Source organism: Polyodon spathula, chromosome 7 (assembly GCF_017654505.1).
Source record: "Polyodon spathula isolate WHYD16114869_AA chromosome 7, ASM1765450v1, whole genome shotgun sequence".
NCBI classification, from domain to species: Eukaryota; Metazoa; Chordata; class Actinopteri; order Acipenseriformes; family Polyodontidae; genus Polyodon; species Polyodon spathula.
Window position 1 is genome coordinate 30,739,917 of NC_054540.1, and position 27,222 is coordinate 30,767,138.

The 27,222-nt window shown below is 39.4% G+C and overlaps 1 protein-coding gene across 1 annotated transcript in view; it reads left to right on the forward strand.

Moving 5' to 3' along the window:
• si:dkey-82f1.1 (DENN domain-containing protein 2A) overlaps positions 1-19,446 on the forward strand; it is a 58,436-nt gene extending 38,990 nt beyond the window's left edge. The window contains exons 10-20 of the mRNA XM_041255264.1: positions 332-441; positions 1,153-1,222; positions 1,602-1,679; positions 2,196-2,336; positions 2,903-3,051; positions 11,832-12,009; positions 13,488-13,529; positions 15,894-16,002; positions 16,321-16,566; positions 17,536-17,622; positions 18,223-19,446. Of these exons, the coding sequence (XP_041111198.1) occupies positions 332-441; positions 1,153-1,222; positions 1,602-1,679; positions 2,196-2,336; positions 2,903-3,051; positions 11,832-12,009; positions 13,488-13,529; positions 15,894-16,002; positions 16,321-16,566; positions 17,536-17,622; positions 18,223-18,254 (1,242 nt within the window). The 3' untranslated portion in view covers positions 18,255-19,446. The remainder of the gene's footprint in view (positions 1-331; positions 442-1,152; positions 1,223-1,601; positions 1,680-2,195; positions 2,337-2,902; positions 3,052-11,831; positions 12,010-13,487; positions 13,530-15,893; positions 16,003-16,320; positions 16,567-17,535; positions 17,623-18,222) is intronic.
• The last annotated feature ends 7,776 nt before the right edge of the window (positions 19,447-27,222 follow it).

Here is a 27,222-nt window from a genome sequence, read left to right on the forward strand (position 1 = left end):
ATATCCAACATTGGTCTCAAGGAGCATATAAAAAACAAGCAATGCAGTGTTTTGCAAAGTGACTAACTGGCTATTTCCACTGGATTTCTTTTGTATTTAGTAGTAGTGTTAGTAAGGGGGTGTCACAGATGGCTTGGTGGGTGACATCAGACCAGGAAGTAGACAGACTCAGAACTGTGGGGTGAAATGCAAATGCAGCCTTTCTTTATAAAATCAAACACAACTTTAAACACACAAAACAAAAGGCAAGTTGTCCAAAACAAACAATAAACACAGATAAATAAAACCTAATAATAAATTATTAGCTTGACGGCTTGTTTGATGTTGCCAGCTGGAGCGAGGCTTCAAGTTCATGCGCGAGACGGAGGACCAGCTGAAGGTGATCCCCCAGTTCTGTTTCCCCGATGCCAAAGACTGGGCGCCAGTGCAGAACTTTGCCAGGTTAATCCATTCACTTCACTCTGGCATTGCTGTGCCAGTCGTTCCTATATTCATGAATGTTGGAGACTGCAGTGCTTTTTAAGGATATTTGTTGAAAAAACCTAATTTGAAAATTGCAACATGTACAAAAATAAAGTGACCTAAGGTGGTAGTGTTTAGAATGACTTCACTTTTAAACAGTAGCTTTTAATTGCCTAAAGTTAAGGATGTCTTCCTGTGAGGTGTAGTGCAATGGATGGTGGCTTAACCAAATAAGGTCAATGCAAAGTTGGTCTGTGATGGCTGTCTGCAACCGAGTACTTGAACTGCTCTACACAGCTAAGTTGAGTTTAGAGGGGGCTAAAGAGGAAAGAGGAAGCAAGACTTAAGGAATAAGAAGGTCGGGTAAATAACAGATATTTTGGATGTGGATTGAATTGGTCATGTGATAATTTTCTGAAAGAAAAAATAAATTCTGTTTAGGTTTAAAGCACCCTGCAAGTTATCAGTGCAAGTACCTTTTTCTGACTTGGTACCATCATGTAAATACAGATCCGAGGGGGTTGATGCTTTTCCATTTGAAACTTCGCTTCAGTGCCTAATGTTTATTTAGTTCACTTGTTTGCAAAACTCTGATAACTTGAGATGACTTCAGTTTTAAATGCTGTCAGCTTTAGGTCATGCCTTGGAATTGTTTGATGTAAAAATATATATTTGTTCTTATTTTTTCAGTGAAACCTTCTCGTTCGTGCTGACTGGAGAGGATGGGAGCAGGAGATTTGGATACTGTCGACGTTTACTGGTAAAGAGCCAAGCTATGTATTTGATGCCAAAAGACACTGCATATATCATTCTGAAAAATGCCAAAAATTCTAAGAAAAAATAGCTAGTGTGATCCCCCTTTAAGACTGTAGGTAACACCAATCAGGAAAGGTTTAAGCTGTTTTACTATATTTATTGTTACAAAATGTTAAATCAATAACTCCTTGCTCATTTTATATCTACTCAATTGTTACATGGATGGAATAGTCATACAGTAATTAAGTATACAGATTGTTCATAGTTTATTATCTCCTTTCATGTTGTAGTCCAGTATAAAAATATTTTGAAACTCAAAATATATAGCTAGAAAGCTAAGTTTATTTACTGTGCATGGGTTTTTATTTTATTTGCAATTGTAGCCCAGTGGAAAGGGAAGGCGACTGCCAGAGGTGTACTGTATTGTGAGCCGGTTGGGGTGCTTTGACCTGTTTTCAAAGGTACTGTACCCATGTTTTTTTTTTTATCTATTTCTTGTTTTTCTTAGAAGTATTGGTGCTTTTAAATTGAATATTCAAGCAATGTCAGGCAAACTTTTTTCTTCCTCCAGGGTTGTCTTTGTATCTAGATCTCCAAAGGTCTGGCTGTACTTACTATTCAGATACACCACATGGAGGGGGGGGTCTGCTCCTCCAGTGGGGCTGTCTGGCAGCCCATCAGTAACAAGGCACACAGCGTGGCTGTCTATTTTAAATTCTTACATGGAATTGATATAAATGCCTCTGTTTGTGACATTATCTTTGTTTTTATTTGCCACCTAGCCACCTTTCAATTAATTTCAATTCTGTAGAAAACATCTTTTAAAGCACCCAATAATGCAAGGTGGAATTACTGTACCATCTATGCCATGCTAATCAATTATTTTACTAAAACTACGAACATCCCTTGTGCTTCTTGCTCTTTGAGTGCGGTAACATGGCAGGTTTGAAACATCAGCATACTCTGTCACCTTGTAGATCCTGGATGAGGTGGAGAAGAGGAGGGCGATCTCCCCAGCTCTCGTCCAGCCCTTTATGAGAAGCATCATGGAGGCGCCGTTCCCTGCGCCTGGCAGGACCATCACCGTCAAAAACTTCCTCCCTGGCTCAGGGACCGAGGTGGATACTGGATTTGTAATTATAACCAGATCAATGTCACCCTGTACCATTTCAAATACCCCATGTCTTTTTTTTTTGGACTAGTATATAAAATATAACTAAGTATCACGGTCAGGAAGTTAGTTACACTAGGTGTCTTTCTCAGTATCCAATACAGGTAAAAATGATGGCCTTATCCAGCTGATTCCCAAAGAATACCTCAGTTCCTCTTCCCGTGTAAATAGAACTGTCAGCAGCAAACATTTGATGTTTCATTTCCTGTAAAAAGGTTTAATTTTAACTTACTAAAAAGAGACAATCACTAAACAAACAAGGTAAATCTAATCCAAGGGTGGGCATTTCCAGTCCTGGAGGACCAATTCACTCTGAGTTTTATTGGTATAATAAAATAATAAATTACTGGTGAATGAAGGTTTATGTGGTTCAGTTAAATAATTTAGAACATGTTTGGAGACATGGACGGGCCAACTTTGCCAACCTGTCTTCCATTCAATGATGGTAACCTTGGCAATAGTACAATGAAATCAGGACGTCAATGCTGACCTGTCCCCCTGCCCCTCCCTCAGGTGATCGAGCTGTGCCGCCCATCGGACTCGCGGCTGGAGCATGTGGATTTCGAGTGCCTGTTCTCCTCACTGAACGTGCGGCTGCTGGTTCGAGTGTTCGCCTCTTTACTGTTGGAGAGGAGGGTGATCTTCACTGCCGACAAGCTGAGGTGAGTGAGCCGTGAGGGGGCCGGGCACAGTACAGGGAACATCCTGACATTTTGCACAATATTTAGCATTTTCAAGTTCCACAGTTGTAAGTTAGTCATTGTTGCGTATTTCCCACTGTTAGTATTTTGAAGGTCAGAGAGTTTAGTAGATATTCTGTATTCTGTACATAGTAAAAGCGTTTCGCAATATTTCACAATATTGGCACAGTAATAACAAATACAACATGATTTAGATCATCAGAGCATGGAAATATTTTCATAAAACATAATTTTTGGACAGATTGTTTTTCGGAAGGAGCCTGCGCGTCCGTCATGGTTGTTTTGTGAAAAGTCATATTTTTCTACTTCTCTCTCTCTTCCTTCAGGGAAAATATTCACACTGCTGGTATATATCATACTTTTGATGAACATTTGGCCTTCACTTCTAGTTACTTCCCAGCCTGGTCTTGTGCACCGCTATAAGCCAACAGGTTTCCCTGCTCCTTCCCCAGGATCCAGTTCCCTCTTTGGGCAAACTCCACGCTCTTCTTGCTACTCCGCTCCTTCGGGAGCCTTTTCTTTTTATTTTTTTTCTCTATCTTTCTAGCGCAAAAAAAGCGAGGGAGTAATATTTGTATTACTAACATTAGGAAAGAAAAGTAAATTACATTTTCTCTCTAGGGAGATAGTTCCAAGGCAGAAGTATCCCTGTTGGTATGCTACAAAGCCTGTTGCACAGACAGCCCCAGTTGCTTCTCTGCACTTCGGGACGAGACACTGGCTAGTGTTAAAAAGGCTGTTTACAGCTACTCTGTTGACTGAAGTCTACTACAGCCGAGGAGAACGTCTCCCCAGTGTCTTATGCTGCTTTGGTAAGCAGCTGATTCAGCATCACTTTAGCGAAGGCTGCTAGTAGCAGCTAGTCAGCTGGCAGATCTCAGCCTTGCATCAAATCGCTGGTACAAGCTGTGCATTCTTATCAAGTGGCCTCACTTTCCTGAGCACCACCACCTGCCTCCATGGTTCAGTGCCTAGCCTGTATCGATCAGCTCTGAGCCCCTCAGTCGGCTCCTAGTCCGTGTTTAGCACCAAGTGCTCCTTTTCTGCCAGTATAGCCTATTTATTTACCGTCAGTACCAGTGTTTTTATACATTTTTACACAGAGACCAGTCACTGATCGGCCACCAAACCCGTTCTACACGCTTTTTACACTTGGTACCAAGAGTACCCCAATCGTACCAAAATCGATTACTGAGTGGTACTGCAACCGGTTACCGTTCGGCAATCAAACCAGTTCCGTGGGGTTCCCAGCATTGCACTGGACGACTTTGTGTCTTGTTTTAACCTTAGCGGCATTGCTCAATCGCTTGTTGCCGAGTCCTCCACAGACATTGGGTGATTCCATCTGGTTCCAGTTTATAAAAAAGACGGAGATCACTGTTTATTTTAGTTCTTCTCTCACGTGTGCCTGTGTGTATCTTTCAACACCCGAACAGTTTCGCAGTATCCTATTTACTGTGCACAGCATGGCAAGTTACCATATATACTTAAATATACGCACACTTCAAACTTAAGTCTCATAGTAGGTATACCTGGCAGCTATCTCAGCTTGCTGTATTAAAATAGACTGTCCTCCCAGGAGTTCACTTCCTGGCGGGAAAGTTTTTGAAGGGAGCTTAGAGGTTACATCTTCCTAAGAAGGAGCTTGTCCTTCGCTTTGATTGTGGTGTTTATCGTGCTTACGAAACCACCATTTGAGACCCTGCATTTAGCAGAGCTGAAATATTTACCTTTGAAGGCAGTTTTCCTACTAGCAATCACCTCTGTGAAGTGAGGAGGTGAAATGCAAGCATTTGCCATTGCTAAAGCCTGCCTATTTTTCATGGAGGCCAGGAAGAATGTCATGCTTGGTACTAACCCTGCTCTGTACTAACCCTGGCTGACACAGAATTGTCTCTCTGAGCATCTTTGATATACGTGATCAGGTAAATTGGGCTACAAAGAGGTATATCCCAGTGGGTAAAGGATAACTTTTATATTTCAAGGAAGTAGGGTTATAATATATAACTTAATGATTATCTGGGTTTGTGCAAGGAAAATGCTATTTTAATACACTCCACAATACAGTATACAATTCACACATATATCACCATTCACATACAGGATTAACAACTCAAACCACTTCACAGAAGTAAAGCATTACTACAGCAGCTGAAATGCAGCCAAACAAAGCTCCAGCGTGCCACACAACAACTACAGTTTATATTTTCCACGTGTTGTTGGATAGGAGTTAGGAACAACTCTGTTGAATAGAGATTTCAAAACAAAATCTGCCTTAAAAGCCAGCCTGTGCCTCCACTTGTGGTAGTCATCAATTGTTTGTACTTCATGTTTTTTTCTCCCGTAAATGCAAAGTGCATGGTCACATTCTTGAAGTTTTAGAGGTAGCCCCTTCCATATAATATGTAATGACAATGGCAATAGATTTTCTCTGAACTGCAGGGTTGGTGGTATTACAAGGAAAGCTAGTGGTATGATCCATTGGTTGGTACCACAGCAATAATATTGCAGTATGTGTTTAAAATCTATCGAGTTATTTGTAAAGTCACCACCGCTTAGAACAGTGTTAACGTGATTTGTCCACATTAACAGATGGATGGTATAAACTCCCAATCAATAACCTGACATTCAAAATGTCCCCCAATCACCAGTACAGTAAACAAAACAAACGTGTGTCTGTAGTTAAAAATCTTTATTAAGATTTTAAGACACGTATTACACTGAATATTATAAATTAATATATATATATATATATATATATATATATATATATATATATATATATATATATATATACAGCTCTGGAAAAAATTAAGAGACCACTGCAAATTTTTCTTAAATCAGCATCTCTACATGTATGGCAGCCATTCCATTCCAGTGTCTGTTGAATTCCAACACAGGCACACCTCATTCTATTGAATGAGGTACTGATTAGGGGATCACCTGACCCAAATCTTATTTAATGAGGAAAAGTATAAAAACCACTCCTGTGGTCATCACTATCCTCTTGCAATAGGACCAGCTGGATGGCAAAACAGTGCTAGTAGTACCTCAAAAGTAATTGGAATCAAAAAATAACTATTGACCATGCCCAAAGAGTTGAAAAGGAAAGTTTTGAGTGAGGAAAAGAAGGGTTCAATTCTGGCTTTACTGGCAGAGGGATACAGTGAGTGTCGGGTTGCTTCCATCCTTAAAATTTCAAAGACGGCGGTTCATAAGAACAAGGTCAAGCAGCACACATTGGGGACAACAAAGCTACAGACCGGCAGAGGGCGAAAACGACTCTCCACTGACCGGGATGACCGCCAACTCATTCGAATGTCACTCAGCAACAGTAGGATGACATCAAGTGACCTACAAAAAGAATGGCAAACGGCAGCTGGGGTGAAGTGCACGGCGAGGACGGTTCGAAACAGGCTCCTAGGGGCAGGGCTGAAGTCGTGCAAAGCTAGAAAAAAGCCCTTCATCAATGAGAAGCAAAGAAGAGCCAGGCTGAGGTTTGCAAAAGACCATAAGGATTGGACCGTAGAGGACTGGAGTAAGGTCATCTTCTCTGATGAGTCCAATTTTCAGCTTTGCCCAACACCTGGTCGTCTAATGGTTAGACGGAGACCTGGAGAGGCCTACAAGCCACAGTGTCTCGCACCCACTGTGAAATGTGGTGGAGGATCGGTGATGATCTGGGGGTGCTTCAGCAAGGCTGGAATCAGGCAGATTTGTCTTTGTGAAGGACGCATGAATCAAGCCAAGTACAAGGTTGTCCTGGAAGAAAACTTGCTTCCTTCTGCTCTGACAATGTTCCCCAACTCTGAGGATTGTTTTTTCCAGCAGGACAATGCTCCATGCCACACAGCCAGGTCAATCAAGGTGTGGATGGAGGACCACCAGATCAAGACCCTGTCATGGCCAGCCCAATCTCCAGACCTGAGCCCCATTGAAAACTTCTGGAATGTGATCAAGAGGAAGATTGATGGTCACAAGCCATCAAACAAAGCCGAGCTGCTTGAATTTTTGCTCCAGGAGTGGCATAAAGTCACCCAACATCAATGTGAAAGACTGGTGGAGAGCATGCCAAGATGCATGAAAGCTGTGATTGAAAATCAGGGTTATTCCACCAAATATTGATTTCTGAACTCTTCCTAAGTTAAAACATTAGTATTGTGTTGTTTACAAATGAATATGAACTTATTTTCTTTGCATTATTCAAGGTCTGACAACACTGCATCTTTTTTGTTATTTTGACCAGTTGTCATTTTCTGCAAATAAATGCTCTAAATGACAATATTTTTATTTGGAATTTGGGAGGAATGTTGTCAGTAGTTTATAGAATAAAACAAAAATGTTCATTTTACCCAAACACATACCTATAAATAGTAAAACCAGAGAAACTGATCATTTTGCAGTGGTCTCTTAATCCAGAGCTGTGTATGTATATATATATATATATATATATATATATATATATATATATATATATATATATATATACACACACACACACACACACACACATACACACAGAGTACTGTCCAAAAGTTTTAGGCAGGTGTGAAAAAATGCTGTAATGTAAGAATGCTTTCAAAAATAGACATGTTAATAGTTTATATTTATCAATTAACAAAATGCAAAGTGAGTGAACAGGAGAAAAATCTAAATCAAATCCATATTTGGTGTGACCACCCTTTGCCTTCAAAACAGCATCAATTCTTCTAGGTACACTTTTCCACAGTTTTTGAAGGAACCTGACAGGTAGGTTGGCCCAAACATCTTGGAAAACTAACCAGTTCTTCTGTGGATTTAGGCAGCCTCAGTTGCTTCTCTCTCTTCATGTAATCCCAGACAGACTCGATGATGTTGAGATCAGGGATTTTATTTACACTGAATTTTTGTGCTGATGCTCATCGCTTTTCTCTTTCCAGCCATGCTTGCTGTTGCAGTCAGTGCTGTTTTTTCAAACTGTAAATAAACCTGACTCTGCGTACAGGGATTAAGTAGCCAAGGTACAGTACAGAGCTAATCGCTCAGTAACAAGGTGTAAACAGCTGATTGATCGAACTGTAAAGCTTTTACTACAGTAAAGTGTTGTCTTTTTTATTCAAATCTATGTGAATGGAAGGTAATGAGGTGAAAACAGCTGATTGGTGGATTATTAAGAGCGATTTGTACCATATAAAACAATGTGTTTGTGTGGCAAAGTGGTTGATTGTATGCAGGTGCAGGAGTGAAGTAGCGCAGTAATTAATCAGACAGAGCCTTGTAATCCAGTTTGGAAAGTGTGATTTATTATATCCAGGTATGGTGACCAATAAACAATAATCCCCCTGCAATACACAACAATGTGTACTGTACAGGGTAGACAATAATGGGCTTCTAGACCCTAAACAATAAATAATACGTATCTGCCCCACAATAATATCAACACGGTCACCAGTCTTGGGTGTGTGCAGTAGTGCTCATGGTGGGTGATACAGTTTATTTTGTGACAGTAGTGCAGTGTTGTTCCAGCTAGTGCTGGCCTTCGGCGACAGCTCTGGAATCGTGTTAGCCATCTAGTGATTTACAAACAAGACAAATTACACAAAGACAAACAAACAAAACACTCACGATACTGAAACGCTCCTGAAATCCGCGGTTGCCACATCATTTCCCTTCCAGGTCAATGAGTTAGTGTACAGGAGCTCAGTCTCTTTTCTACATGACCAACTTCCTTTTAACCTTCGGAATTAAGTGTCAGGTCACATAGTCAGAGTATTCTGTTCCCGTTACTTAGCGCCCTTAAAGGTTTGGAGGGAGATTTACCACCAAGAATCATTGTCTTTCTGTCACAATTTGTTATTTTAAATCTATGTGAATGGCACATAACGAGATCCAAACAGCTGAGTTTGCCTGAAATATAAGCCACACTTAACACAGTATGGTGCCTTTGTTATTGAAATCAACAGGAATGGTAAATGGCAAACGCTATTATTCAGACGCTGGGAATTCTTCAGTGTATTATCCGATGTTATTAATACCTTTCCTGTACCTCAGACCTGTTCCATGTGGTTTCAGTTGTGATCCAGAAAAGAACCCCCAGACCTATTAATCACAATGACCAAAGTGGATAGTCCAGGCAGGGTACACTGCTGAACCTAGAGCTCCATTAGCAGGCAACTGTTTCAGGATAGCCTGAGGCTTAGGCCCTCCAGCAGAAGCCTCCAGGCTGTTTGACTCGAGGAATTAGATAAAACAGGAAAAAATGGAGAGATAGGAATATATTTGAATAATAAAATTATCGGTTGTTATTTTTTTAATAGTGAACTAGGAAAGAATGTTGTTATGTTATTACGTTGCCATGAGAACAGTAATTTTTGGAAAAAAAGAGGAGGCCAGAAAGCTGGTTTGCGATGTGATTTTGAAACCCTGCGTCCGGCTTCCAGAGCAGTGGTTTATATCCTGCCTTATTTGGCAGACAATTGAACCTACAGCACTGGAAAAAGAATACTTTCAATTTCACAAGAACCATTGACGTAAGCCTTATTTTTCCTTTTCTTTTTCTTTTCCTCTATCCAGAGCCACTGTTAACTTTTAAATAAATCTACATCCTACTGTTTAAAGGGTTTCAGTGTATATTGTGCACCCTGGTGCTTTGCTTCTTGTTGATGTAGAGCCACCAGGGCAGCCAGGACGGCACTGCTTTGACGGGACTCGGCAAGGTGTTTATCCAGTGAGATAGGTGACCATTGCTCAATAATTACCACCTTTAATTCGTTCATAGGATGGAAATCTGGTGTAAAGTTGGTTCCCCAGAGTGGCCCCTCTTTTATGGGCCTAATCCCTTTAACATGAGTGACAGCACAAAACAAGGGGAGAGTATGAACTTCATATTGCAGGTGTTTTTTGGTCCAGGTGTCCTTTTTATGTTTAAAAAAATAAAAATAAAAAATTATTGCATGGACTGTATGTAAACTCCCACAACAAAACACACATATCCCACAAAAGTAAATTAATTAATTAATACATTCATCAATAGACTTTTGTTTAATGAACTGCTTTATTTATTGAGATGTCATTGAGTGTCAGAGACGGTCTGCTCCTTTCCGTATCCCTGATTGGTATTTATACTTTGGTGTGATTTGCTGCCACCTGCTGGTACTGCATGGTTTGCTTCTTTCTTCCGTTGATCGTATAAAACTCTATGTTGGTTCTCTGTGTTTCTATAGTCTACACCAGGACTTTGCTCTCATTGACACATGATATTAAGACATGACTGATATAATATATAATGATATATTAGAAAGGTAAGATCAACACGTGACCAGAGGCAAGACTTGTTTTTCTGTTGGTCAATCAACCTTTGATTTTAACAATTTGAATATTACTAATTGTATATAAATATAAATGGTCTGAACAGACACATTAACCATCTGAGCCTGTCGCTACAGCCCAACTTATTAAATTAATCATTATTTCTTTCTTTTGCTCTAAATTCCTCAAGCTCCTGATATAACAAAACAGCCGTTCTTCAAAGTGCACTGTGATACCAATAATGTTGCTATGGGTAATGGCAGTGGTTGTAATGCACCACTGCAAATATTACAACTATATATAATTATTCAATTTAACTAATACAACAGACTACAAAATAGAGGTATTTTACAAAAAAGAAAAGAGATCAAGTAATGCGTTATTGTCGACAGTCATGGTATAATTGTTTATACTTAAACTGCTGTGGTGTTTATTAACCTTCGCAAGAGATGTAAAACCGAGGTCCTATTGTAAGTGAATCTGCAGCGGCAGTTGTTGATGCATAGTTAACCCCCTAGTCTCTGTAAGTCGCTTTGGATAAAATTGTCTTCTAAATGGCCAAATAACAATAATAATAATAATAATAATAATAATAATAATAATAATAATAATATTATTATTATTATTAAGCAGACTGATACCAAATAGAACATGAATGAGATTGCAGCCAATCAACTTCCAATCTGATTTGAAAAAAAAAAAAAAAATAGTTTGGGGACATTTTACCAAAGTAGACAGTAAAACAGTAAAATCCATACTTTGCAATAAAAGGCCGAGCTACATAAACAGCATAAACAGCATACAAGCATGTCTTCACCTGCCTGCAGAGCGAGGCCCAGTCACAGACCTCAGACTCTGTTTACTGTGAGACTGAGAGAATGCCTTGCGCTAGCAGCAGAAATACTGGCAAATCACAACAAACCATTACAGCTTGCTCTACCAAATGCAATGATTGCTAAATATACATTGACTATCTGCACTGTTGAAGGTTAGGGTTAGGGTTTATCTCAATATTTAGTTAATGACATTCAATGATTTAACATCTGCTTTGTCCAACATTATTTATAAATTGTAGAATTTATAATTAGTAGAACATATAACAGGACTGGGAGAGATTTACTGTATTTAATATAATTAGTTAAATAATGTAAATATTTATTTACATTTTATAGTTGTCCAATGAAGACATCATTTATTGATTCATTATAATATGTATTTGTGATTATGTTGCCTTTAATTGCTGTTTGGACTTTATGCATACTATACTTGTGTTACACTTCCTGTTAATTCAAATTTTGGTATAATTAAATTATGTAGGTGGCAAGTTGATGTAAAGTATAATAGTGTAATAGTTTAATCATTTAGTTAATTATGTGTATTTGATTATTAAAATATACGGAAATACTCATCCTTATTATGAACCTGTATTGACTTTCTTCTGTCTTTGTCGCCAGCACGCTGTCTCAGTGTTGCCACGCTGTTGTTGCCCTGCTGTACCCCTTTGCTTGGCAGCACACCTACATCCCGGTGTTGCCACCCTCCATGATTGACATTGTCTGCACCCCCACCCCCTTCATCGTGGGCCTGTTGTCCAGCTCCCTGCCCCGGCTCAAAGAGCTACCCATTGAAGAGGTGAGTGAGCCAGTGGGTAAGGCTGGGGATCAGGGCTTTCCACTGCTGTCATACCACCAAACGGGCTGTCCTTTTAACTTGGAAACAAATTGACCCAACTCTCGTAAAGCAACACTGAAAACATATATTGATAATAAGAGGCTACTTTACCTGCTTTGAATATAATATGCTTCTTTGCTTGTTCGTAAAACTCTAATTTTAGATATGCAACCATTTCAATTACAGTATACAATTGAAGATGCTTTCTGGTACCTAATAACTTCCTGTGTTGTCTGCCAATTGTCCGATTTGACTAGCTGCAATCAAACCCTGTGACCTGCAGCACAGGAAGTAACAGAATACCAGGAAAACATTTTGGGTCTGTAACTTCAAAAATCTGTTATGCTAAATTAAAGTAAAAATATTTGTAAGAAACTATTTTCATCACAAGGTCCCTGAGTGGCTCACCTGGTAGAACCAAAGCCGCGCGCTGCGCAGGTTGAGTCATTTGGCACAGGTTCCCGTCCTGGCTGTGCAAAGTAAGCCTGTCTTTTCTGGGGACTCTGAAGGGAGTGTGGCATTGGCTCTGTAGTTCCCGTGGGTTAGGGAGGCAAAACCATTTCCCTTCATTGTGCTACAGCAAACCCTGCTAGCCAGGCACCCAGAGCTCAAAGGCAGACACCTGCAGGGCTGGCATTTGTCCTCCAGAGGTCAGTAGCTTGCTGACATCCGCTCTTGAGTTTCTTGGTGAAAAAGGAAGCAGGCTTGGGTTGTAGGATTGGAGGATGCCCACTGAACCTTTGAGTCTTCTGAGCCATGTGGGGAATTTTTGTGTTGAGGGGGAAAGCGATGGAGCATTCCCAAAAGAAAATCGGGGGTAAAATAAGAATTGGACATGCTAAATGCATTTAAAATAAATAAAATGTACACATATTTTCTTCACAAATAAACCAAAGTGGTACAGTGCATGCTAATATAAAGTTAAAAAATTATTTTAAAGCCAGTTAACACTCCTTTCTTAGGGTCACGATGGGGGCTCATCACAAAATTATAAGAATTCGCATTCAGGAGCGTTGCTGTTGAAAAGGGTAAAATGTCAGCAGAAAAAAATACAGGATCACCAGACCCAGTCATTTTGTGTGGAGGACAACCTAGAAACCCCACTTAACTGTTTTACAAAGAAATATTGGAGTTAGAAATTTAAGCGTAAGCTAAGGAAAGAATTACTAAGTAGAAAAAGGAAACATAAACACAATGGTTCCTAGGGAGTCTAAAGGTTAAATATAGAAACAGAACAGATGAAAGAGCTCTGTAAAATATATCTGTAATGAAAGAGAGAGTGGATATAGAGGTACAATGATGTAACTCTCGTCTGACTGATGTGTGGGCTTTTCTTCCTTCAAACAATGGTCCGTAGTGTCTTCAAACAAGGCAGGAAAGAGCTCAGGTAGTTCACTGCCAAGAAATTACATCACACCCTTCTATATTCTTCTTTCCAGGTCCTGGTGGTTGACCTTTGTAACAATCGGTTCTTGAGACAGGTAGGCCGGATTTCTCGTATTACCTTCTTCTGTCTGGTTTTTCCTAGACCAGACAGCGTCCTTTTAATTGAAGCAGTTGACTTCACAAGTTCAAAGCAGAGGCAATCTAGGGACCTTTTCTGGAGACGGACTGACTGGCTGTGTGATAATTGTATTTACAACATGCCTGCAGAAACCTCTGTTTGAAGAGCATAAGTTATTGAAGGTATCAGAATTCAGGGTATGGTCATCTACTTTTACAGAATGTTAAATCTTGGGAACCACTTTGTCTGGTTGTGACTTACTTTTATTTTTACAAAACTACCATGACAATTTTGAGTTTACCAATGCATTTACTATAATTCTAGAAGGAATCCAACAGTTCTATATGTCTCAGTGCCGCCAACTGTAATTGATAAATTGGTCACATATAGAAGGTTCTCCCTGCTGTCTTGCAAAACACAGTGGTCCAAAAGATCATTAAAAAAACTATGTACTGTTTCCAAAATGTACTTGTGTTTGCAAATGCAACATTGCTATATTATATTGCTGTACTTTGTATGTTAAAATCAGTATTTGATGAATAATGATCCAAAAATGGAAACCGTCATGGAAATGTTTTTTTGTTATTTATTTGGTTTGAACATGTGCAGAGTATGTTGTTAGAGATTTCAATAAAGATACACTCTTATCTTCTCATTGTTTTAAAATACCATTACAACTACTAAACACTTAATAATGTTGGTTTTCAAAATACTAAAAGAAACTGAAATGACAAACATTGTGCAATGTCGTCAATCTCTTAGTGCTCCTAAATGTTTTTCAAATACCTCCAAATATTTGCTATTTTAGTAACATTTGGATAAGTAATACACATTGTGATTGTGGATATTGTGTCACCAAGAAGTACAATTGATAAAAGCAACTTGAAAATCTAACAGAGATTCCGTCTAACTGCAGGCACCATAAGGGTTATTCTGGAAGTTAGATTTCATAACCATTTAGGGAAAACGTTATCCTCTATTTAAAATGCATGCTTAGGGTATTTGAGTTTTACATTAAAGCCAGTTAAATGTGCAGTTGGCTACAGTACGTTTTCACTTGTGTTGAGAAATGATTCCTCCTACATTAGTTTTAGTATTTTAAATTTGTTAACAGAAAATACTTTTTTTTTTTTTTTTTTAATTCAGTAACAGGGACAAAACTAGTTTAACATTATATTAGATCGCTGTATTTTTTTAAATTGATATGATGCTGTCACAAAGACAGCCGCAGTGGGTGATGACAGACCAGAAACAGGAACTGACTCAGAACACAGGTTTTGGAACGGTGAAGGTGCTGATGCGCAGTTTAATAATTAAACAGACAAAAAATAAAAGGTTTGTAACAAAACAGCACATGGCATGAGAGGACAAAATAAATAGACAAACAAAACAAATAGACACTGACAAAACAGGGTGGACGAACGCTACACAAAACAATTTGATATTTATAATTACGCTTCTCTCTCTCTCTCTCTCTCCCCCCATTCTCCAATCCCAAACACACAACCGCGAGTATGTGAAAACATGCTGCTTTTATGCAGCTGTACCGAGACTCGACTGCTAATCAATCATTCAATTGGAGTCGAGGTACAACTGCACGTGAATTAATAAAGTACAATTACCCATGCTCAAATATTATTACTTTTTTCTTGCACGTGAAGTGCTGTGCAATCCCCGTGCCTAAATATAAATATACATTTTAAGCACTCGTGTTACACAGACCCGTTTATATCCCGTGTACCGATGACTATACACCAACATTAAAACACAACACATAACACCAAGTATACACAGGGGCGGGCACTTTGCCACACGCCTTTTTTTTAATGATTATGCTTGTTAAACGTCTCTTGCGGAAACTGCCTTTTACCACACAAATTTATAATTATAATAATAACAATATAAACTTCATATTGTTTATAGGCCTCTACTGTAAAACAGGATTTTTTTGCGGTAGCTTAATTTTGCTAATGGCTTTCAAGGTTTATTTTTGCTGCAATAAATTTTGCGCTTCTTTTTCTTTTAATGTGCAGGATTTAATAAACGGGAACTTAGCAAACTTTTCTTGCTCGTGACATGTTCTTGTTTTACAGTACTTGGAGCTAGCAGAAAGATGTCAAGGAAAGGAAGATGCTTCGGTGTGTGACCCTGCTGGTGAACAGATGTATTTACCAGTTAAAATCCTTGAAATTCCAGTTTCTAGCCACGTAGCGCCCGGTTAAACAAATCACACAATTTTGCGTCACTGCGGTCGTAACAGGCGATTCCCACTGTAATACCTTGAACACAATCAACACCTGTGCATTTCTCACCCAACCTGACTATGTTCTGCTACATTTAGATGGACGACGAGGACTCGATCTTGCCCCATAAACTGCAAGCAGCCCTAGAACACGTACTAGAGAAGAGGAAGGAGCTAGCTTGCGAGAAAGGAGAGCCTTCATTGCATGGTGAGTTTATTTGTCTTTAGTCTGGTAACTACTTTGTGTTTTTTAACTTATCAGTCCTGAAATACACTATTGATATGCTTTCAGTGTGATCTATTGTACACCACAGATCCAAACATAGGTGCATGACTAACTGAAAGTAAAGCATACAGACAGAGCTTCCTTTAACCTTGTGTGGTACCACAGTGAAAATAAATGCTTTGATTAGTGAATTATTTTATTATCTATATCCACATTAGCAGAGCAATGAAATCCCTCTCAAGTGTTGGTGGTTTGGAGGGATGTCACAGTAACTCTGGTCTCTTTCCTTCCCTTGTGCAGACTCAAGCTCTTTGAGTGTGGTAGTGTCGGAGGCCATTGTGCGTTTCTTTGTGGAGATGGTAGGGCACTACTCGCTGTTCCTGGGCCCGGGGGAGCGTGAAGATGAGGGGGCTGTGTTCCACCGCGATGCCTTCCGCAAGGCCATCTCCTCCAAAAGCCTACGCCGCTTCTTGGAGGTCTTCATGGAGACGCAGATGTTCGCCGGCTTCATCCACGACCAGGATCTGCGGCGGCAGGGACTCAGGGGTAGGTCCAGCCTTCAGCGCTTTACCTTTCACCACAGATACTGCATCTCTTTACCAGGGGGAGGACCAAACAGTCAACTAGTACAAGAGCAAAATAATGCGGAAATGCTGTTACTATTGCCAACCATTAACATATAAATGACAATGAATATAAAATAGTTCTAGAAAAGTTCAAAGCAGTGTTAAAATTTAGTGCACAAAAAACAAAGTGTTACGAAACAATACATTAACAATTAGAGCACCAGACATGACCAAATAAAGGATTTATTCATATTTTTTAAAGTGTCAGCTAGTCAAGCTGTTCTACCCCTATTCCTTTACAGTATTCCTTAACATATTTATCTTTCAAGAAAATATTTATAGAGGAACTAAGGAGAGGTGCCCGCCAATAAGACCTGTTTTTGTGCCAATGGTTATTGGTGTGAAAAATAAAAGTTTTGCAAAGACATTGATAGCCAAGATCATTTTAAAAAACAAATATTTATAAAGAAGCAATCTCTATTATTAATAAACAACTCTGATGGTCACTACATGAGTTCTAACATTAGGTCAGAAGTGTGTAAATATGTAAAACCCCACATCTAAAGGAGAGTTGGTTGTTATGCAGAATTATGGAAAACGTCTACTTGAAAACGTGTTTATTATTGATGTTTGCATGACCTGCAGTGACTTACGGAGTTATGTGATCATAAACTGTAAGAGCAATGTATTTGCTTGTAATTTAGCAGTCCAACTGTTTTTGCATAGGCCAAGATGCATCTGTGTGTACTGTCCACAGTACTGTAATGTGTATGTTAGTACAGTTTTACAAATCCACCATGCAGCCACTCTCAACAAGAGATATATTGTAAAGCCAGAAGAACTGACTGGCTTACATATATCTCTCTGAAAAAGAAGTTCTCTTTTAAAGGCATGAGGCTAAAGCAGAGTAATCTGCTGTACTAATAGGAGCTTGCTTTCGCTTTTACAGGTCTGTTTGAAGTACGAGCCCAGGATTACCTGGACTCCCTTCCAGGCAGCGAGCAGAGTGGAGTTAATAAATTCCTCAAAGGCTTAGGTAATAATGAATTCCCACCTACATTGTGTATCCAGTTGTGTGGCACGTGATTCCCATTGCGTAGCAGCTTGAGCCATTCCAGAATTTATTATGAGCTCATTCTAGTAACACACATCTGAGATTTTTACATAGCCAGCAAAACAAAACCTTGAATCTGTTATTCAATCTATATATTATTTCTCAACCGCTGAATTCCATATGAATTAAAAGAGGGAATGGTTCACCAAGTAAGGAATTGTAATTATGTGTTTGGATATGGTTTTTGGTTCCTAAAATCCCTGAGCTGGTTGCTTAAACGGAGATGGGCATTGCTTGCAGACTGACACTGAGACTTGCACACTGAGTAGTGTGCTCATGTAAGCCAGGGATTCCCACACTTTCTTGGCTCAAGGCTCCACAATGTTGTTATCCCTTACAATCACTCCTATTAATGACATTAGCGTGTGCATCACACTCTTCAAGTTGTGATGGACCCCTATAAAAAAAAGAGCAAAATTTCAGGAAAAGTACAATAGCATGACATACAGTAAACTGGTAAAGTTTTTAAAAGAGAAGACAGGGGACCATATTCTGATTATTATTATTTTTTTTTAATTCCAGGTAACAAAATGAAGTTCCTTTCCAAAAAATGATTTAAAGCATCAACGATAACCAACATCACCAAGAATAATGAATACTCCCATACTCTGAGGAAAAGCTTTTTGTTTTTCCAGGATAGAATAAAATAAACAAGAATAATTACATGATAGAATAAAGCTTCACCTCAGACTGGATTCTATTCAGTAACTAAAACGTTCAAATACCGAGCAGTGAAAAGCTGAAGGATACCGCAGTCTGGGTTGTGAGGGACTCCTATAACTGCTGAGCAAATCTTAAACCAGGGGGTTCAACAGTTCTGCACTTGAGCCTGAGGATCCTGGTTTATAACCTACCCAGAGTGTTTCAGTGCAGAGTCATCCAGTGCTGTTCCTGTGATGCGGTACTGAGTTTAACTGAATGCTAAAGGAGTGTCTATTCAGCTGGAGGATGTGATGTTGTTACATTTCAAAAACTGCACTGAATCTCCAGACCTGCTTACATTCCCCAACAGGAGACCCAATTTTATATCTAGACCTTCTGGGACACAGAAAACCTACCCTAAAGACAGTGTCTTTTGAACCAAATGAAACAATTACTTCTAACCAAAAGGGGATCTTCCAGAATAATTGCTCCTTAAGTGGCTAATAAACAGGATTGCTTCTGTTAAAACAGGAGGCTCATATGTAATTTTTGTTTTGGCTTGTTGGCAGCATATATATTTTTGTCTAGTAGTTTGCATTGTTTTTTTTTTTTTTTACTGCTTTTATTTGTAAGGGTTAAGTGCTATTTTGATAGGTTGACCACTTTAAAACACTACAGGCCTGTACCACTACACAGGAAGGGGGCTGGTGAAGGGATAAATGGAACTGTCTGTTTTAGAATGTACTATAAAGACAAGGAAGGACAGTTGTGGAACATTTTTGTTTTTGTTTGAAATGTGGATTTTATCAAGACTGATCTGTGGAATATTTCAAAATATTGAAGGATGTAACCTTTGGGCTACTGGCATGTGATTTTGAAAGCCTGGGAGAAGATTTAGGAACTGTTAATCACCCCATTTCAGAACATTTTATGAAGGGTGAATAAACTGTGCACAATTCCGTTTTGGAATGGCATCTCCAAAGAACTTGTTTAGTTTTGTAAAACCAAGTGCAAAGTAGAGACTTTTATTAAAACACCACCAGATGTGCATTTGAAGAAAAAAAAAAAATCTGTATTAAATAAGCTTTTTTTTTTTTTTTTTTTTTTAAGAAAGTAGCAATTGACCATACAAAATGTGTTTCCTGAGTTTTATTACTATCCCTGTGTAAAATTCAATAAGAATTTATTTGCTTCTTTTTAATATTTAAAACTACGTTATTTCAACTGCACATAGACTTATGCTTCTGTAACAAGTTTACTTTGTTCCTCTGATGGCTAAATGTAAAGAACACCAGTTAGAGACAGTTGGTGAAGGGTTAGCTTGAAAACTAGGAAGTTTGGTGACTTCTAGAGTCAACAAGGACAGTGCACGTGACATAATCTACCTAGATTTTCAAAAAGCATTTGACCATGTACCGCACAAAAGACTATACCGAAAGATTAAATCAGTAGGAATAAATGTTAAAGTAGCAGCATGGACTTATAACTGCTTACAAGATAGAAAGCAGAGAGTTATAATTCGAAGCCAGGCATCAAACTGGAGTAACGTAACAAGTGAGGTACCACAGGGATAAGTATTGAGACCATTGTTATTCCTAACCTATATAAATGTCCTAGACCACGACATAATCAGTAAGCTATGCAACTTTGCAGACAATACAAAACTGGAAGGGGTAGCCAACCCCCAATCAGCAACTTTAATAAAACAAAGAAATTTAGACAAGATTCAAGCTTGGGTTGACACATGGCAGATGGAATTTAATGTGAATAAATGCAAAGTCTTGCACGTAGGGTGCAAAAACATTAGAGGCAAGTACAACATGAACAGTAATGAAACAGGAAGCTATGTACGAAAAGGACTTGGGGATAGTAGTGAATGAAACTCTTAAGCCAACTACACAGTGTGGAGAAGCTATAAAAAAAAAAAACACATAGAATGTTAGATTCCCTTTCAAGTACAAAATGTAACCATTGCCATATGGGTATTTACTTCCGAAAGACCACAAACCCGAATATTGATATCCCATAGCTGCTTAACGAGCCTGTGATGCAGTCATGGCCCGCCCTCGAGAATAAAAAAGGACTGCGCTCACAGATCTCAGTACCGTTTTTCCATTCAAACTGACCTTTTAAGACCTGATCGGAAAGCCTGGTTCAGATAAATACTTGTTGCTTCTAAGTGTATAATTTTTTTGCAGATTATTGTGTTTTACACTCAATTTATGCGATAATAGTTTTTCTAATTACGCACTACATCCTGTTGCTTGTTACATCCCACTAGCCTTGTGCTTCATGTGAAGCCAGAGGCTTGAGCAGCTGCTGGGCTTAGATATTCGCGACAGTTGTGGTTGCTTGCAGTCTCTTCCACAGTATCTTGTTGCCGTTTTGATGACAGCTTTAGCATCACCATTACGAAGGCTGTTAGTACCTCTAACAAGCTGGCTTCCCTCAGTCTCGTGTGGTACTGACTGAGTAGTTTTGCCAGTAGCTTGTACAGGTGAGCATCCCTGTACATTGCCAGCCGCAGTGACTGCAAACTGGTGGACCCGTACCATACCGAGACCAACCCGGTGCTAAAGTCACCGGTACTGCCCCAGTTTCTAACCGGTCCTTAGCTACTGTCCGGTGCTCAGGTCACAGATCCGGTAGCAAACGAGTCCCACTCTGGTCTTGACCCGCTTGGTCGATTACACTATGTAACACAATTTTTGTTCCTGGGTAGTAAGTGTTATTTCCTAATTGCTTATGCCTCAAAAGTATAGAAAATGGCTATTATTCCCCACAAACTTTGCTTTTGTGACCAGGACAGTGATATTTCAAAATATCACTATTTCCAATGGGCAAATGGGCAAATGTGTGTCTTTTCATTCACATAAAGTCAGAAAAAAACAACATATGAATCCAAATTAACATGTATTTATACTAAAGTAATACAAAAATGACTACAAAAGATTTAGAAGTGAGTAGTTTTTCGAGATTTACAATTATACTGTATTTACAGTATAATCGTAAATCTCGAAAAACAACTCATTTTTAAATCTTTTGTAGTCATTTTTGTAAAAAAAAAAAAAATTGTTACACGGTGTTATCTATAAGCAAATTGAGGCAGCAACTGTACATTGTACACTGCATTTCTCTATCCCTGTGTGACATGCAAGGCCAGTTTCACAAGAGATGCACTAGTTAAGAGAAGGAACGGACACAGGAGGATGGAGACTGGAGGGAAGGCATAACAAGTCGGCCAGTTGAAGAGGAGAAGAGTGGGCGAAAGAGGGTGTAGGGAGACATGAGGGATTGTAGGTAGGAGGGTGCTATGTGTTGAAGAGAGTGGTAGGCAAGAACAAGCAGTGATAGGTAGCCAGTGGAGACTGCAAAACAGGGGCAGCATGAGAGTAGCGAGGCTGGAAGACTACAAGACGAGCAGCAGAATTTTAAATGAGCTGAAGGGGCTGGACAGCCGAAGCAGGGAGAGTTATAGTAGTCTAATCTGGAGAGTACAAGAGCTTGGTCCAGGAGTTAAGTGGACTAAATAGTGAGAAAAGGACGGATTCGGTAGATGTTACTAAGAAAGAAGCGGCAAGTGCGTGTCAGAGAAGAAGTGTTGAGAGAAGGATAGGGTGAGGTCAAGAGTAACACCTAGGTTTAGCAGAAGGAGACTGAGATAGATTGAAAGAGTCAAGGGAGACTGAGATGGAGAGGTCAAAGGAGGGAGAAGAAGCAAAAGGAAAGTAGAGGAGGTCAGACTGAGTTGGAGTTGAGTTTGAGCTGGTGAGAATGCATACAAGTTGAGATTGCTGAAAGGCATTCTGAGATACGGGAGGAGATGTGGGAGTTGAAGGAGGGAAAGGAGAGGAAGATCGGCATCATCAGTGTAGAGATGGTAAGAGCAGCCAAGAGAGGATATAAGAGTGCTTATCAAGCGGGTGTAGACTGAGAACAGGAGGGGTCAATGAGGAAGGATGCCAGCTGGTGGTGGACAGCTTGCTCAAGTTTTAGAGAAAGCCGAGAGGAGAGAGACAGGGCGATAGTTTTGGGTGCAGGAGGAGGGTGGAAGGGTCAAGAAAAGGTTTCTTAAGAATGGGGGATGCGAGCAGTTTTATAGGCTGAGGGAAAGGAGCCAGAGGTTTTAATAAGGGAGGAGATAAAAGGAAGAAGAGCACGGGCAATGGATTGGAAGAAGCGAGAAGGAACGGGATCAAGGGTGCAAGTAGTTGGCCTTGAATCCATGAGTACGAAGCAAAGGTCCGGGTCAAATAGTGGTATGAAAGTTGAGAAGGGAGGGGGGGGAGCGGTAGTAGCCTAAATCAGAAGGTAGCTTGGCTCTCTTCCATCTTTGCTCAGCAGTGCACAGCTCGTTACAGGATGAGTGGATTGAAGATGATAGCCAGGGTTGGGGAGGGGAGGAGCGAGCAATAGTAGCCTAAATCAGAGGGTAGCTTGGCTGTCTTCCATCTCCTCTCAGCAGTGCGCAGCTCGTTACAGGATGAGTGGAGTGTAGAGGATAACCAGGGTTTGGGAGGTGAGGAGCAAGTAGGGCGGGAGAGGATAGGACAGAATTAGTCAAGAGTTGTGGTGATAGAAGAAGAGTCATGGTGGCCGAATCTGCTGAGTGCTGGGAGAATGAATCAATAGCAGGGAGGAAAGGAGAAAACATAGGAAGTAAAGGTGGTTGAGGAAAGGGAGCGGAGATTGTGGTGAAAAGAGAGGGGGATAGAAATGGATGGACGAGAGGGTAGAAGAAGTGAAAAGGAGACGAAGAAGTGGTCCGAGAAGGGGATGAGGGTGATAGTAGTGGAAGGAGGAGAGCAGTTTCTGAAGAAAATCAGGTCCAGTTGACAGCTAGCTTTGTGAGTAGGAGGCAAGGGGGAGAGTTGGAGAGGGAAAGAAACAAGGAGAGGGAGGAAGCCAGCAGAATGAGTTGAGCTTGAGAGATGAATGCTAAAATTGGCTAGCAGAATGATAGGAATAGGTGCAGTGATAGAAGATAGAAAGAAGTTGAGCTTGTCAAGAAAGTGCACAGGGGACGATAGAGAACAATAAGAAGCAGATGGCAGGAGATGACAGGAAGAGTGCAGTTCAACAGCATGAAACTCAAAAGTGCTGACAGAGAGGGAGGAGAGAGCAGAGGGGATTGAGAAGTTCCAGGATGGAGAAAGTAGGTATCCAGTACCCCCCTCTTGTCCTCAGGAGAGTTAGAGTTTCTGTAAAGTCAAGAGAGATGAGAGGCATAGGCACAGATTAAGTTGTCCTTGTTGCAGGCTGTCTGGCAGTTCCAGAGGCACCAGAGAGAGAGACAGCAGGGGGAAGGGGCAGTTCACACTGTCTCAGTTGCACCTGAAAGACATCTGGTATAAAACAAGAAACAACTCTTAGCTGCTCCTTTCTGCGACTAAGGTTATACTGTTAAATGTATACAGTTAATATGTTTTTATTCAGCTAAAAATGTCTTTGCATTTGCTTCTAAATGCAAGTTTTTTTTTTAATAGTAAACAAATACTTCTGACATGGCAAGTATTTTGAACTGCTATTTATACTTACCTTGGAGAATATTTACCATGAAGAACAATACTTGATGTTCTTTGTGTTTGTTTAGCACTTCCCTTTAAAAATCTGCAGGTATGAATTCTATGTATAGCACTGTGCAGAGATGCCATTGGTAATGGTTGTCCCATTTGATGCTTCTTGCATTTATATGTACTGTAATGACTTGATAAGAACGGAAATGTGAAACAGGTTCTTCAAAAGCAACACAGGATAGGCAGGCCAGCAATACCTCTCAGCAAGACAGGTTACACAGGTTACTACTCTAACTCTCCACCCGTGGCTAGGACACAGGCTGCCTCTTTTATATCCCACAGCCCTTACAATATTGCAACATTGTAGGTTAACCCTGACTGCAATCACTAGCCGCCATCCTCGCCACTCCCCTTGGCTCCTGCCAGGTGCACTTGGTAGGGGTCAGCACTGGTGCAAGGTTGCGACAATAGTCCAGTATAAGGGTACAGTGTCTACAGCAGGGTAAGTGCTCCTGCATGCAGGTATTAGGGTTGCAGACCATGTAACTTAGCTCTGCAAAGTGGCGCAGTTCAGTGTAAACACAGTTCAAGCACAAAGTCCCAGTGCCAGCCCTTTGTCACTTAAACATCTGCCCAATTTGCGGGTTTACAATTGCTAAAATGAATTTCTACAATTTGGAACTTTTCAATTATTAATAAACATTGTTTTTTAATAAATGATTCACGAGTGTAATTGGGAAGAAAATATTTAAACATTCAATATAGTAACCGCTTATACTGAGCTTTTTACTCAAGAAAAGATTGCATAATACTTTAAGACTGTTTAAAGTTGGTAAGAATAAACCTGGGCGCATTTAACTTAAAAGTACTTAAACATTGAAACATTGAACGCTTGATTTTTTTTTTCATTTAGAAAAATGTAGCAAACTTTGCACTGTCATGGAAGCTTATTAAAAGATGTACTTTTGTATGGGAAGTTCGTTGTGTTTTGTAGTTGTAGAGCGAATAGGAGAATGTTCTCCAGCTAAAACCTCAAAGAGGGAGATACAACATATACAGCTCTGTACAGGTGTTTAAAGTTCTATTGTTTTATTTGTTTAAAGAGCTACTTAAAACAAATGGTAATGGGATTTATACAGGTTTTAATAACTGTATAATAAAAATATATTATACAGCGATAACCGTTGTATATATATATATTTTTACAGTTATCATACTGTCAAAATTAAACACTGTCACATTCCTAGATTTAACAGTAGAGGAAAAACTGCAAAGGGTCTAATTTGTGATCAGATAGAATGCACAGAACTATGACATACTTCAGTGTAAAATTGAATAAGATTGTGGTACACTATAACATTGAATTTAAGTTATTAAATTTGTATAATCAAGAAAAAAAAACGGTGTAAACGTTACACTGGAGCAAAAAGCTATTGAAAGTAGTGCAATACTTCTGTTTGCAATGTTAGGATGATGCTCTTCAAGACCAAGAGAAGAAAAATGGGAGGCCAAGCTGTCCACTAGGTGGCACCAAAATGAAATAAAACTGAAAACGAAACTTTTCACCTTTGTGTACAGTTCACGATAAACTATTACCACCTAAATGTAGTGGGACTTTCTAAAGCTCAATCATTGCAAAGTGTATTCCAGGTTGTGCCTACAATAGAATAAAATTCCTTATTGCATTCTTCCACACACTAACGAACTTGCAAGCAAATACAGCTTTGTAATGATATTAGAGCTAATCAAATGTTTTATTTCTGCTATTTTTTCTTTTATCTAAAATACTTCTTCAAGCACAATAAATCATAATTGTAAATTAAATGTTAAACCTAATTTAGTAGAGCTTTCAAAATATTGAAACACCTACTAATAGAATACAATTTACAATTGTATTTAGTATTTCTTAATGAAGCACTATTGACTGTTAAAATTATTATGGGTAATACATGTTTGTTTGTTTTTTTTTTGTTTTTTTTTGTCACCCTGTTGTTTTAGGCTTTTGTGCTCAGTAGAAATTAATACATTGTTGGCTTTCCAGTAGATATAGACAAGCAAGGTCGTTCCCTCCTTGAAGCAAGTTCAGTCAATGTTAATGGAAGAAGAAACAAAAAGCAGTGATCTGTCTTTACCTAATGGTATTTTATACTGGTATATTGTTAACAAGTTACAGGAAACAACCAACTAAAAATAAAAAGCAATATAATATATAGAGACAGAATTCAAAAATAGCAAATTGTTTTATATCCAAGAATCAGTATCCAACAGGATACTAGAAATACATAATGAAGAAAAGTTTTATAAACTGAAAAATACCAGCAACGTGTCTACCATGCCAACTGCGTCTGTGTAAACAAAAAGTTTTAAAGGTTAAGAGACAAAAAATGTAGACTCTCCCTTATTTGCCGCAACTGTGTCGTTTTTTGGACACTTCTCCCGGACAACTCTTGGGACAGGTTTTCTCCTGTATTTTGCACAAAACTCTACTGTTAAACCCCCTTTATGTCAGCAAACATTTCATTTCTGCAAAACTAATGTACAGTGTGCGGTTACTGCAATCCCCGTATATACATAACAGGGGAGACCTCTGACAGGCAAGTTGCAGTCAGTATTGTCCAACTACGATGGCTGCACATGCGATAAGCCCTCCTGGTCCGGTAAAAAACACAAAAATAGTGACCCACATTTCTTGGAAGGCAACATATTCTCAGGCAACATATTCTCACATAATGATAAGCACATACATTCCATAGAGGACTGATAAGCACAAGAGATCACAAAAAGATAGTCAGAAAACCAACGTTTCAATTTTTCGTTGCCTAAAAAAACAGAGATCAAGAAAGTTGCATGTTGTGATTAGTTCAGCAAATCTGTAGTAGGCATGTTCCCAGACCCCAGACCCCAACACCCAACCCCCAACCCCAGGGTTATCCACAAATCCTTTGTCATATATCGGTAATAGTTTCATAAGTGCAAATCAAGTAAATCAACAAAATTAACCATTCCACTCAAGTAGCCTACTATTTTGGAATTAAAGTTTCAGCCTAATTTAATGTAGTAAAGAATTAACATGCCCATCAGAATTTAAGCTCCAAATGTTATTTTTTTGACTAATGACAACGAGCTCATGGCATGGAATGCGTTACATATAAAAGTAAACTATATTGTAATGCAGTGTGTCTCAAGCAGTTCCTCTCCAACTCTTACACTGGTCTCTTGTTTTTTTTTGTTTTTTGTTTTTTTTTTTTTTTGACCCCACCCCCACCCCCCTCCCAGGACACTACAGAAAAGGAGACAGCTCTTTTGCTTACGACGAAAGAAGGGCTGGCTGCGGGGAGGGGAACCGCCCCCCCCGCGCGGTTTG